This window comes from Lepidochelys kempii, chromosome 1 (genome assembly GCF_965140265.1).
Source record: "Lepidochelys kempii isolate rLepKem1 chromosome 1, rLepKem1.hap2, whole genome shotgun sequence".
NCBI lineage: Eukaryota > Metazoa > Chordata > Testudines > Cheloniidae > Lepidochelys > Lepidochelys kempii.
The window spans coordinates 228160126-228174721 of NC_133256.1; the positions used below are offsets into that span (position 1 = coordinate 228160126).

At 40.7% G+C, this 14596-nt stretch overlaps 1 protein-coding gene across 1 annotated transcript in view; it reads left to right on the plus strand.

The window, feature by feature from the left end:
* The window catches only part of EFCAB6 (EF-hand calcium binding domain 6), a 136943-nt gene extending 123272 nt beyond the window's left edge, over positions 1 to 13671 (plus strand). The window contains exons 25-29 of the mRNA XM_073316693.1: positions 2401 to 2628; positions 5152 to 5329; positions 6163 to 6347; positions 9398 to 9547; positions 13373 to 13671. Coding sequence (XP_073172794.1) covers positions 2401 to 2628; positions 5152 to 5329; positions 6163 to 6347; positions 9398 to 9547; positions 13373 to 13495 — 864 coding nt within the window. The 3' untranslated portion in view covers positions 13496 to 13671. The remainder of the gene's footprint in view (positions 1 to 2400; positions 2629 to 5151; positions 5330 to 6162; positions 6348 to 9397; positions 9548 to 13372) is intronic.
* The last annotated feature ends 925 nt before the right edge of the window (positions 13672 to 14596 follow it).

A 14596-nucleotide genomic window follows, 5' to 3' on the forward strand; every position in this document is an offset into this window, starting at 1 on the left:
ATTAAAAATAAGTTTCACGTGGTATGGTCATTCTTCATGAGGCAATGGAAAAATCAAGACTCTGTTGTCATGGACCTTTTTGTAAAAGTAGAGGGGTTAGCCATGGTGCTCTTGCCAAATTCCAGTCAGGTATTTATAGTGTACCTACCTAAAACTCTCTCCCTCCTTTTCTGCAGTTTCCATTGTATGAACATTCTTCTTCTCTTCTTGAACTCAACTGTTGCTATATGCCATCCCAAAAGTGGCTGTAATATTTAATGTTTGTAAAGCACTGCTGAAAAAAAGATTTAAGTCAAGAGTAGTTTAAGGTTCACAATTTGATTATATGTAGAAAAAAAATCAGAAATGAAGGCCTTAAAAGGAGTGTTACTGCCTACTGAAGCATGGTTTAGTGTGACTCATTTGACTGTGAAGTGTGATACCCTTACTTACATTGTTTAGTGTTTTATACCATGAGTAGTCCCATTTAAGTTAACAGAACTACTTGTGGCATAAAGTACTATTCAGTGTGGATAAGTTTAGTGCAGTCTGGTCCTTAGAATTCTGTATGTTGCCATTGGGCCAGATTCTTTATTATTATTTGATTGTGGTAGTACCTAGGAGCCTTAGTCATGGATCAGATCCCATTGGTCTCATAGCTTGGGGTCTGATCAGAGAACAAAAAGAGCCCTGCCGCAAAGAGGTTGCAATCTGAGTATAAGACAAGAGACAACAGATGAATGCAGATAGACCAGAGAATACAAGGAAACCATGAGATGGTATTGGTCAGCATGCAAGGCAGTGGTATCAGCATACCAGCAGCCCGTTATTTATTTTTTTTTTGGTCAGCATCACAGAAATGGAAAGTTTTAAGGATAGTTTTGCAGCTGTTTATGGGGAGCTCCACTTAATATATGGGGCAGCACGGGAGAAACCACAAGGTGCCTGTTTGAAAATTTAACAAATGGACCATGGATGTTGACATAATGGGTCTATCAAAGGCAGGTGTGATGTCTCGATAGTGAATGAGAGAAGATGGGTGGGGTGAAGGGCCTTCAAAGTGAAGACAAATAGCTTTTGTTTGGTATGGTAGAAAAGACAGAACCAGTGGGAAGGCGCAAAGTGACAGGCTAGGAACATGACCTTTGCAGCAGCATTCTGAATGAATATGAGCAGGGCAAGATTTCATTGGTCAATGCCAGGGAGAAGTTTGTTGCAGTAATCAAGGGGTGAGATGGACAAGAGTGTGTGTGGATGGATAGGAAAGACTATCTGTTAGAGATGATATTCAGAGAGAATCTGCAAGATGTAGATATAGCCTGGATGTAAGGATCTAGAGAGAGGTCCAAGTCAAAGATGGCACCCAGGTTGTGGGCCTCAGTGACTGTCAGGATAATGGTGTTATCCATGGTGATCAGGAAAGGAGATGGGTGAGTCTATGAGGTAAAAGATCAAGAGTTCTGTTTTAGCTATGGTGAGCCTGAGCTGATGGCTAGACATTCATGAGAGAAAGACAGGCTGAAATTTTAGTTTTGACAGAAATAGACAAGTCTGGAATAGTGAGGTAGTTCAACTAACTTACTCTACTAGTAATCCCATTGGAATCAATGGGACCATTCATGCAGTGACGTGCTATTCAGAATGAATAATAAGGCTCAGGGGTGCTGGAATAATTGGTATAGTGGTGGTGCTGAGAGCCACTGAACCAAATTGTAAACCCTGTATATGATGGAAACCACTTCAAGCTGGGAGGTGCAACAGCACCCCCAGCACCCCTAGTTCCAGGACCTATGATAAGGGTACCATAATCTGGCCCCATCTCTTCTGAAATAATAGTGTGTATTATACCGATGCAGTTCATGACACTGTATTTTACCTATATAAGGCTGTAAACTGCTGTAAAGTTTTCCTACAGCATTCATTTAAGTTTTGTGAGGAGACATTTTTGCCCTCAGAGTGAAACAAAATTGTAGATGCAAATACAATAACTGAAAAATCTGAACAGCCTATTGAGATGTTAGTAGAATTGAGGTGCACCTGGTAGAATGAGAAACTTGCTTCATGGTACTTAGACAGGATGCAGGTGCACCATGCATTTGATTTACATTTTCTGTTAAAGCATTCTTATATACTGTAGCACAGTCACTGTGTCTAATCAGAAGGTTTAATGGTCTTAAACAGCTCACTAAGGGTCCAGTTCAATTAAAAAATGTCCTACAAAATCCCTTTTTCATTGTTTTCCCAGACTTACACTGACTTCTACAGAGAAGCTGTAATTTTTTTTATTAAATTGGGCCCTAGGATTCCTGTCATTCCAAGTCACTTTCTCATTTTCCTTTCAACATTTTCTGTAACAGTCTGAGTATGCAATATACTTTTCCAGCTAACGTTTACAAAAATGGTCTTTTGCTTCTCCATTAGTTTGAAAACCTCTGGAATACAGTGCCTGCTGATGCCAATGGAAAACTGAAGTACTGTGATTTTTTGAAGAAGTTCAATTCCGAAGTAGTGACAATGCCATCAGATACTCCAGCCACGAACAATGCTGCATTTTCTTCCAAGCCCGCTACCCCTGCTGAGCCTGGGTCACGGTTACCTTCTCAGCCTTCACGTCCCAAGACAGCATCTTCTCCTTTAGGTCAAGTAAAAGTAGGTGTTTGATCACTTAAGGACTTTTCTAGGTTTTCACTTTTCTAGGTTTATTAAGGGCCTGATCCAATACCAATAGAAGTAAATGAAAATATGAAAAATGAAAATGACTTCACTGGGCATCAGATCAGGCCCAAATGTCTGTTGAGAAAAGCTTTGGCACTTTGCAGAGAATTTGGGATGATAAAAAAAATGGACTTGATCCTCTGTAGGTATAAACTGTGTAGCTCAACTGAAACCAATGGCGTTATGCTGTTTATACCTGCTGAGGATCTTGGCCATTGTCTTACGAACTCACAAATGAGTCATATTGTAAATAAATACCTGTTATTTAACATAGGACAGTCACCTTTGTGGGAACAAAGTGAATAGGCCCAGCCATAAAAGCTCAGCTGCTGAAAAAGCAACATAAAAAATGTAAGATTTTTACCATAGGTCACCAGCCCAAGCTAGTATTGACCAAAAGTTATTACCCTCTGATAGCTGCTAGGCAGTCTCTAGGAAATGTATTGGTTGTCTGAGTCCAGTTTTTGGTACATGTTTACCTGGGTCACAAAATCTACCATCATAATTGGCAGCCTTCTCTTCAGACTCAGCACAGAGGCCAAAGACTGAATGGACTGAGGGACTAACCAGGCCCCATCTCCCATTTTGGTTAGAAGCACCTTGACAGGGCAGTATAGGTGAGTTTTTCCAGCTTTCCAGGACTGCAGTCTCCCGGAATATCTCTCTGGCATCTCTCCCAAGCACTAACTTTCATAGAAGATTATGAAAATCTTAAAAGGAGAAAGAATGAAAGAGTTAGCCAGTATTCCTCCTGACAGTTTGAATCTCTTGGCTGTATATTCTTCTAGTCAGCAACTTATAAATTCTTCAGTGCTTGGAAAAAATGATTCATATTACTGCTGACTATACTTAGATGGTTAGCTGTTGAAAAAACACTAGCCAATTGAATAGACTTAAAGATGCAACAAATTTCCCACAGTTGGTAAGTCTAAAAGCATTGGCCAGTTGTGAACTTGATTATTGTACTATCTGTAAGTTGTTCCATCGGAGAGGCCTGACAGTTGGTCACATGCTTCATTTATGACCAAGGGATTGATCCAATTCTCACTGAAGTCAACGGAACTTTCCTCTTTAGCTTATGAGCTGGACCCAGAAAGATCATAGAAGAGGAGCAGAGGCCCCCCAAAATGCACATCTCTTGAACATCCCCACTTATCACCACTCATCTCCCTAGAAGTGCCATCGTGGCTGTGCATAAAATTGGTGTGGGGATCATGGCCAAGATTTATGATGTAAGCCTGAGATCTGCAAGAATACACAGCAAAGACCCAGTGAATATTGCATTATACTCTGGCTCCCTTCACAAATGTCAGTGCAGCACACACTATACTGCTAAAGGCTGAGGGCTCACAAGCCCATGCTTAATCCCTCCTTATTCTCAGAATGAATCATAAATTCTACTGAGTAAGGAACCTACTACAAAGAATAATTGTTCCCCTTCTCCCTCTTCTGCTTCTGAGGAGAACTCCCCTGTGGTGATCTGTGAAGGGAAAGAGATGGTTGGAGAATATACAGGGAACTTGCTCTGCACCCTTCCAATCCTTTTCTCTTGTAATGGGGTTTTACTGTTCCTCTCCATGCTGCCTAAAGGGAGGGGAATATATGACCATATTTTAGGTAGGCTTGGCAGAATTCAGGGTTTTTTTTTTTATAATTTTGACATAATATTGATGTTTATTTTTAAGCATTTTTGACATCTATTAATTTAGATGTTCATAGTTGCAGGAAATTACAGGGAGAACATACAAGGTGGGGCAGACAGCAGTTATTTAATGACAGTAGATATTGAGATTTTAAAAGTTAGTTTTATAACCATTAAAACATAAACACTACATGTCGAAATACAAAATAAATATTCTTATATCAAACTGTATTAAATTCTTAAGCAGTATTTTTCTTACTTTGCCTGTCTGTAAATTTCAGCTATAATCTATAAAATATTTTTGTTGGGTTATGTGTATATGATGAAATCGTTGTTTACTGACATTTACTGATAAAAATCGAATACTTTCAAGCCTAATTATAAGGTTCTTTCACTTACTGTTAAAATTTATAGTAAGCAAATTAGTATACTTGCTTTAAATTGTCACTATCCAAGAACTTGTGCATCGATCTATTTATTGTGAGATAGACATCAAATGACATTTTTAAAACAAATATATCTGCCAGTTAAGGAACAATGGGTTCAAGGGGGGAATATATACAACTGAGCTATGAGTTAAGCAGACTCAAGAAATTACAGACAGAAAAACACTCGGTAGATTCAAGGTAGATCAATTTCCAGCCTACTAATATGTTCCTCAAAGTAGAAGCATTTTTACTTTAATGCTGACACAAATCAGATCATAAATAAGGATGCTGCAAACAGTGAGGTATGCTAAAGTTATGAAGCACTAGAACTGGGATTTCTTTTAGTGTTTTGTCTACATAAATATTCAAATTTGTCTGTTACTTTAGACTCCAATGTCCAGCCGGCCTCGTACTGCAATGGCATGGTCCCCACCTTTACTGAACTGCGAACCAATAGAAAATAAAATAAGAAAGATCATTCAACATTCCTGGAGAGAAATACTGAAAGACTGTAGAGAGAAGGATGTTGACCGGCTAGGAGAAATCTCAACATCCGATTTCTTAGGTTTGTTGCCATCTGAAAATTGTGTTCTCATGTTAAAATGTGCTCCAGTTTTTTTCTAGGTGCCAATCTATGGGATAACCCTGCCCTTAGCAAGTGGTATCAGCTGCGTGAGTGATCCAGGTTCTATTATGCTATTGTAATGCAGAATTGCTCAAGTGCGGTTTGGGGGAATGCACTGCTCGGCAGGCTTTGCTGCTCATTTGAAAGGGAGAGCATGGTTTTAGGTGGTGTTTGTAACATAGCATAGCATATGTACTGGAAGACTGGCCACACTCCCCAGCAGAATATTCCCTTGTGGTGCTGGGGAGCGATAGTAAGTACAGGCCCCGGATGTTTTTCCTAGCGCTCCCTCAAGTGGTCCTCTTGAAGTCAATGACAAGACTTTTATATATTTCAATGGGAGCAGAATTTCATTCTTAGATAGGTATGCTGCTCTTCTGCTACGGAGTCGTGGGAGGACAATTCTCTGTGCCCTCTTTCCCCAATCAGGGTATCTGCATGGACAGGACAGACTTTTGGCCTAAATAATAGCATATAGATTCGTATACCATTTGTATAGGAACAGTTACAGCTCAACGCATATTGGACTTATTTCTTGCATTGTCTTTAAAGTTTTTATCACTTACCTGTTATCCTGCTAAATGTGAATTGTTTCCTCCACCCCTATGTATAGCAGGATCCAGATAATGCATTTATGTGACAGTCACTGGAACTGGTGGCCTGTCAACATATACCTAATAACTAGTCAATCCAATTTTTATTTTAAAACAAAAGTCACCTATTTGCAAGGATGGCAAATTGACTATCATTTGTTATTTCTGTGTTTCTTTCAGCCATTGCAGAGAAGTTCAGTTTGGATTTAAGTAAAGAAGAGATTAGCCAAATAGCAACAAAATATGACATTAAGAACAATGACAAATTTGCATACTGCGACTTTCTCCAAAGCTGTGTCCTATTAATGAAACCACAAGAAAGTTCATTGCTACAAAGGATGATCATTCAGAAGCCACGAATATCGGTACATTCATGGGTTTGTCTAGCTATTTGTGGACAGTTTCTGATGCAGAAACAGAGTATTTTAGGGCTTGAGCCTGTAGTCATTGTATGCATAGAATCCCAGTGACTTTCCATGGAGTCCAGTGACTTCAGTTGACTTATTTTATTCATGTGGTATTTACTTTAGTCGGAGCATCTGCAGAATCAGGCCCTATGTATCTGGTTCATAGTACAATCTAGATACAGTTTGATTAATTATCAGCAATTGACCATATCTATAAACTTCAAAAAATGTGTTGAGAGGTATAAGAAAGGCCTAGAGGAAGACAGTCTGGGCTGATGAGTTTCAGGGTTAGATTCTGTCTGAAGGCAACAGAAAGTAGGGGGGGTGGACTGTCAGGAAGCTGGTTACTCCCAGAGTCTGCTTCAGCCCCAGCCCAGCCAGAGAGCAGCTGTAATCTGTGCCTCTTGTCAATGGTCTTTTAAGGACAATCTGCCAACTGGGGATAGCCAGTGTGCATTGCACTCTGTCTACTCTTCATGACCTGCATCCCCAGCACCAGCACACATGCTTCTAGCGTGCCCCTTGTACCAGATACAGGGAAGAGAGATGCATAGAACCTAGCTGTTCCCAGCTGGGCATCCCCAGCAGGAAAGTTACAGGCAGTTTAACCTGCAATGGCACCCCCTGGCATATCTGGCTTCATAGGAACTATCAATCATTCATTATCAGTATGGAAATTAAGGCAAAACTATCAGATTTTGCTTCAGACAATTTCAGATTTTTCACCTGAAGTTCCCTTTATGCACAGATTTGATACTGTGAAATTCTGTCTCAGAGCTTGGGATGGAAAGAGCCATAATTTGAGCTCTTGTCTAGTATCATTTTCTATTTATTCATTTAAGTTTATAAAGTATAATGAAGTGCCCATACCATGTTCTGGACACCTTTACATGAAGTAATTTTCACAATAACATTTTTATAAGAGATTGTTCCACTGTATACAAATTCATACCAATAGGCATAATAAAAATAAAATAAAACCCTTTGCATGACAGGAGCAATAATAAAAATACCCTGTGGCTCTCAACCCCCCCCCCTTTTCTCAAAAGCCAAATAAAGTTTGCAGGCAACACAGAGACTCAGGAATTATAAATAATGAAGAGGACAGGTCAATAATAGAGTGACCTGAATTGGTTGGTAAACTGGGCTTAAGCAAACAATCTGAGTTTTTTAATATGGCTAAATGTAAAAGTATACATTGAGGAACAATTTAAGAATGTAGGTCATATTTTCAAGATGGGAGACACTGTCCTCAAAAGCAGTTATTCTGAAAAAGTTTTGGGGTGAGGGGGGTGGATAATCAGTTGAAAATGAGCTCTCAGTGCAATGCTATGGCCGAAAGGACTAATGAAATCCTTGGATGTATACACTGGGGAATATCAAGGAGGAGGAGTAAAAGAGGTAAAATGACCTTGCATTTGGCACTGGTGTGACCACTGCTAGAATGCCGTGTCCAGGTGTGGTGTTCACAATTCAAGAAGCATATTGATACATTGGAGAGGGTTCAGAGAAAAGCCATGAGAATGATTAAAGGACTAGGAAACATGCCTTATAATGATAGATTCAAGGAGTTCACTTTATTTAGCTTAACAAAGAAGAACCTACATGAGGAATAAATATTTGATAATAGGCTCGTCAGTCTAGCTGCGAAAGGTATGACACCATCCAATGGCTGCAAGTTGAAGCTAGACACTTCAGACTGGAAAGAAGGTGTACATTTTTAAGTGAGGATAATGCACAGATTTTGCCACAGAATGGGATGGGGTCAGTTTCAACAGCAAGGTTAACCCCACATTAACCCCACATTAGCCATTGGCACAATTTACCAACAGTTGTGGTGGATACTGTATCACTGGCCATTTTAAAATCAACAGTGGATTTAAAAATAAAAATAAAGTATGGTCTAGTTCAAAAGGAATTATTATCTATTGCCTGTTATGCAGGAGATCAGACTGATGATCACCATGGTCCCTTCTGGCCTTGGAATCTGTGAGAAGCTGGGCCTTTAGCTTCTGTGGAGACATGCAGACACTGAGCTATAGAGAACAGTCTGGGTCCCACAGCCAGGGTGAAGGGCTCTCTTTATACTGTAAACGGTCCACAGGGGCCCTCACGATAGTTGACGTAAATTTACATTAGGCAGCTGAGTTAGTCGTGATGGGACAGCAAATCCTTCCTTAGCTTTAGACTTCCTGAGATTAAGGTGAATTTCACCCTCAGTGCTCAGGGCATTGCACCAGCTGTACAGTGCTGTCTGTGCACTTACTGCATGCTGTGGTAGAACTGGAGTTTCCAGTACCCTGTGCAGCCTGCATAAAGCAACTGTGGTCTCCAACCCTGCACACTGGCTGGAATAACAGCTGGGTGGAGGGCAAACAGCAGCCCCTACCAAAGTAAAAAACAACAAGAGGCAATAAATTCTCTCCCAGTTATTCCCATACTAGATTTTGACTGTCCTGCCCCAACTATAGAACTGTTCAGAACCTGGTTACAAGAAATATTATATAATGGGGCAAGTATTCTTTTTTACCCTCCTGCTGTGCTTGGCTGATGAATTTAGCTACCTTCAGGCAAAATTTGAATATGAAAACTTGCAACCTGAACAGTGAATTTTCCAAAGAGTTATAAGTAACTGAAAACAGAGGCTTGGAAGGGGAGCAGTTGTGTGACTTTAATTGCTGCTTCTCTGTAATGTGTATAAAAGCAGAGGCCTTTGTTTAAATATATATATATAATCTGATAAAGAATTACATTAATTTTACAAACACACACAAATTTTGGGCTTTAACAGTGCTTAAGTGTTTCAACTTCACTTGCTGAAGAATATTAGAAGGTGAAGAGAATCTAATAGCATTTATTCTGCACCACTCAAGGGTACAGTCAGTCTTTGGTACAATCAGAATTTCACTGTAACACCTTTACATTTCAGCATATGCCTGCACTCCTCTACCATGCTCTTTATATTAACAAATGCCCATCTTTCTCCCCCAACCATCCCACTTTGCTAGAGGAGTCCTGGACCACAGAGCCTGACATTCTTCAATGCAATGCTAAGAATTCAACCCCAGATCTTGCACTGCTGGAGACCGATGAGACGAACGTTTAAATCCTATGATGAAAGTGGGAGCGGGCTGTTAAGTGTTCAGGATTTCAGGCAGGTAAATTGCATTTACTAATCTAAAACTAACAAACTGAAAACCAAAAAGTCTCTAAATAACCTTACTGAAACAGTTTCCAAAATCATGTCAACTATACATTTGCAGATTTATTTGCTGTGACATTAATACTGAGTACTAATAATAATGGCAATCACCCTCTTTCCAATGCATATGCAAGCGCATAACTTCTTTCACACCAGAACTGAGAAAAGAGTTCTTTACAAGCTCAAGAGGGAGAGAGGGGAGCAGGCTGATGAGGAGAAATCCTTTCTACCACGCCTCTCTGCAGCCACTACTACAGCCTCAGGATGAGCTGGTATGTTCACTTATGAAGCGGGGAGTAGCCTTGTGTACTCCTCCTTATCATAAGACAGCCCAGCTGGAGTACCATCCTGTTGCAGGCCACAGTTTGACAGGTACACCTGTCTCAGTTTCCCCTTCAAGTCCCCCGCAAACAGTCCAGAGAGTCTTTTTTAGTGCAAATAGCCCTTGTGGGTTAGTTTATTACAGAAGAAAACTCCACACACATAATCCCAACACAGTAATCCAGGCTATACATTAAATACAGCATCAGGACCCCTCAGCACACCCCAGCTCTCCAGCACAGCCCTCTCTGGCCCTGGGGCTTCCGTTCTCTGGCTCCAAGAGCCTTTAAGTATCACCCTCTACTGCTCTTAGCCTTCATCCCCCTCCAGCCTTCCCTGGCTCAGGACAGACAGCTAGGTAGCCCCTCCACTGGCTTCCTAGACCTCAGCCCTGGTCAGGTCTCCTAGCACTGGCTCTGCCTGTCTTGAGAGTCAGCAGGTTAGCCTCTCCAGTAGCTTCCTAATAATTCCTTTCTCCTTCCCAAGAGGGCCTACTGAGAGTCTTCTATTCACTAGAGCTTTTCTAGAAACTACCACTCTCCTGACTTCTCCTATCTACCTCTTTCTCACTGGTCTTTTATTGCTCCCGAGTGCTGCCACAGCCCTTTAAGTGGCCAAACTGGGAGCACCTGTTCTGGCACAAGGCCACTGGATCTGCTTCACTTACAGGGGCCAGACACCCTTGTATAGGTGGAATGACTCTATCCTCTCTTTCTGCCCCTGTGCTTGCCAGTGGAACACAGATCTGTGCTACATAGGGATATGTATCCTCTGCATGGGCTTCTTAGATCCAGCACCTTGCCAAACAGCAGAACCACACCAATTTCAGTGTCTTCAAGGCTGCTCCCCACCTTCAGTGCCTTATAGCACTGTGAGGCCAGGGATTAGTGCTGTACTCCGGGATTCACACTGCTGGGGAGTTTGATTGCTGCTTAGCATACATTTTACTTCTTGTTTCAAGATCCTTGACATTTCTGTAAATAGAAATCAAACTCATAATATGAACTATGGGAACTACCTCCATTCACCAGTCATGTTGCAAGGATAAAAAAAAAAAGATGCATGAAGCTGTTTAATTAACCTTGAGTCCAAATGAGATACCACTGACCTTCTCCACCTGCTGTCTTTGCCACTTCAAACATTTGGTAAAATAATGGGTCAGTCCTCAGCTGCACCAGGCAGTTAGCCATCGTTCAGCTCCCCACTTCCTGAGGCTGCCAGGAGCCAAAACATCCCCAGGTGTAACTTAAAGCAAACTGAAGACCTAAGGGCAGAGGTCCCATAGAAATTGCTCTAATGGGCTGGGCTCAGTTAGAGCAAGGTGTGGTCCAGCCTTACCACATATATGTTCTTCAGACATGCCACTACATGAAGGTTGGGGAGCAAGATACATAGAGCTATGTCAGCTTTAGGCCTGAGGTTTCCCCTATAGGAGAGTAGCTTTCTGGTTGCTTTGTACTATCTCAGGAGTGTATAGCTACTGCAGTAGGGGTGAGGATCTGGCCCACTGTATTTTTTAAAAATTTTGTGTAATGTCAAGTTTGTCAAGCATTTGGTAATAACTTTTTAACTCAAGCCGCTCTATCTCAAACAATTTATTTACATTAAGAGAAAAATGAAACCACCCCATTTCTGTGATAGGATCTACTAGGGAAGTTGATTTTTCCCCTGCAATACGTAAGTGCTACTCTTAAAAAGTTTTCCTTAAGGTATTACAGACAAAAAATAAATGTGTTGCATAACAGACTGTGCTCGGCAAGTATTTGGCTTCAGCGGCTCCTTAGATGACAGTTGATTTCATGAGGTCAAGAATTAACTGCAGCATAAGCAATAGAAGTGCATTTATATGTATTAAACGATACGCATTGAGCCAGGCAATGTTTTGCTAAGACAGTCAAATTACCCCCCAAAGAAGGGAGAAATCAGAAATGGGGTTGCAGTGAGGAGTGATTGAAGTGAGATGATGTAAGATAAAAGAAGTGAGCAGAGAGGTATGTGGATAACTTACAGGAGGGAAAAGCTCTCTGCTATCAGCACTCTTGTAGTTCTCAAGGCTGGGAGATATATGAAAGGGAGGAGCGAACAGGCTGACCACTTTTGATACCAGTGCTCCGCATAAGCACTGAAGTAGACACACATACGTATATGTGGCTACTCTAATACCAGCAGTATAGTGATTTCAGATACTGGCTTGGCTCAGACTTATCTGAGTTTCACATAAAATCAGTGGCAACCAGTAAAGTACAAAAGGAGTTACCCAGATCAGAAGATGTCAGGTGCTGGGGGAGATCCTGCTGGAAAACAACCTATTGCAGAGCCAGTGGACAGCACCTACAGGTACCCTGCAGGATGTATGCTTTAGAAGCACCTTAAACTAAAAGTAATACTAAGAAATAAACATCTCTTTAGCCTTGGTGTCAAAGGCATTAAGGGCCAGTTTTTTAAAAGTATTTAGGTGTCTAAAGATGCAGATAGATGCCTAGTTGGATTTTCAAATCACCTAGGCACCTAACAATCATCGAACTCAATGGGAATTGGGCACTTAAGTTCTTCTGAAAATCCCACTGTCCACCTGTTTGCGCTTTAGGCACCTCCATACCTTTAAAAATCTGGCTCTTAATGTCTGTCACATCAAGTACCACCTGGTCAGTAGTGCTCTCATTAAAGTTTAAGGAAAGAACTCTTAATGTTGCTCTTAGGAGAATTACGGCACTCAGTGCCCCTTTAGAAATGCATATCACCACATACATAAGGGTTCTCACAGGTGGAGCGAGTAGATCTATTGGACTGGATTGTTCCTTCTGCTTCTTCAGGTTTGGAGGACCCTGATCCCCTAAGGAGGGTGCAAAGGGAGAAACCACAGTGGTTAGCATCATCTGCTCATGTGGAAGCCCTCTCGTGGGTGTATTATGTAATTCAATCTCCACCTGTGGTGAGAAAGTGGGTAGGCTGCTAGCTATTCTCAATGGCACCATCAACTGGATCCCTGCAGAGCTTCTGAGAGCAATTGCTGCTTGGGCCAACGTACAATAAATCACTACCCAAGGGAGGATTCAGGAGCAGCCGCCAGGGTACCTATGCTGGCACAGGAAAGCTGGGAGGCAACAGGAAGATTCTGGTCTTCACAGATTTTTATGAAATTTGAGACCGTGGGGCTGAACCCTCAGGCAGTTTTGCAAAGGGTTTATGAGAGAGACTTACGTGGTGCATTGGCCTGTGCGAGCCCTGAGCCCAGCACTGAATTTCACCCTTGGCTCCTAACTTCACGTGAGCAATGTGGGTGTTAGGAAATTGTAGAATCCTCATCGCTGGAGGTTTTTAAGTGCAGACAAACACCTGTCAGGGATGGTCTAGGCAAACTTAATCCTCCCTGAGCCCAGGGAGATGGAGTAGATGACTTCTTGAGGTTCCTTCCAGCCCTGCCTCTCTATGATTTTATGACATTCTGTGTATTTTGCAGGTGCTGCGTCAGTATCACATCAACCTGACTGAGGAAGAGTTTTTTCACATTTTGGAATTTTATGATAAAACATTATCTTCAAAAATTTCCTATAATGATTTCCTCCGGGCATTCCTGCAGTAGGAAATGGAAGGTGTCATCAAATGCAAGAAACTACAGATAACAGAGCTAATGACTGATTTATAATTTCTGATTTCTAATTAATAAATTAACCAACTACAGCCTTTCTTGCATCAGCAATCTCAAAATACTTACAATTCTGACAAATACAGTGGCCACAGATTGTAGAGGAAATCTACATGGCAGAACTATTAATAGTCACATAATCCATTTATCTGAGAAAAATGATACCACTTAAAGTTGTTATAGTAATGATTCTTAAGACCTTACAGGCATCTGCAAAAGAAATACATTTAAGAAAAATCTTTTTTCTAATTAAAGAGTTTTATTAATTAAAACCCCTTTTTTAATTTCAGTAAAAAGGTTTGAAAGGCCTACTATTCACTTTTATAAGATAATAGAAATAATACATTTGGAAAATTATATTATCCTTCATTATTAGAAAATTGTCTGCTTTACAATCTGTCTTCCCCCCGCCCCCCCCTCCACTTGATTATGCAGTGACATATTTATCTCTCCAGTAGCTTTATATGTTGACATGGAACAGCTACTCTACTCTGAACAGATACACTAGCTGTGCCTTAACATGGCATCTTTTTCCACTGAAACCTTTCTCCATAATTTTTCCATATTATAACATACAAATGGAAGTTAAAAATAAAATTAGAAAAAGCTAATTCGCTATTCACTATTGTATTTGTCACTGCAAATGTGGAAGTGTATTACCACTAACGTGTGTCTCCTCATATTAACCTTGAGGTTTATTTTTATGGATAAATTATTTTTTATAATATATAGTGCACTAAAAGTAAAAAATCCAGTTAGATTTATTGGTTTTGCAAAAGTGAATAGTTTGAGCACCTATTAGAAAATTATGGGAAAAGGTTTAAATGGAAAAAGGATAACATGCCAAGACACAGCTAGTGTGTCTATGGTATATGTAGATTTTAAAAGCGAAATTAAAAGATAATTATTTTGACTGCCAATCTCTTTGGTAAGCAATGAACTTATGATAAGCAGGTTCTGTTTTCTGGGCTTCTATCAAGACTCAAATGGGTACATTCTCTCAGTAACCATTAGATCAGTACATCTCTTTGTGGCATC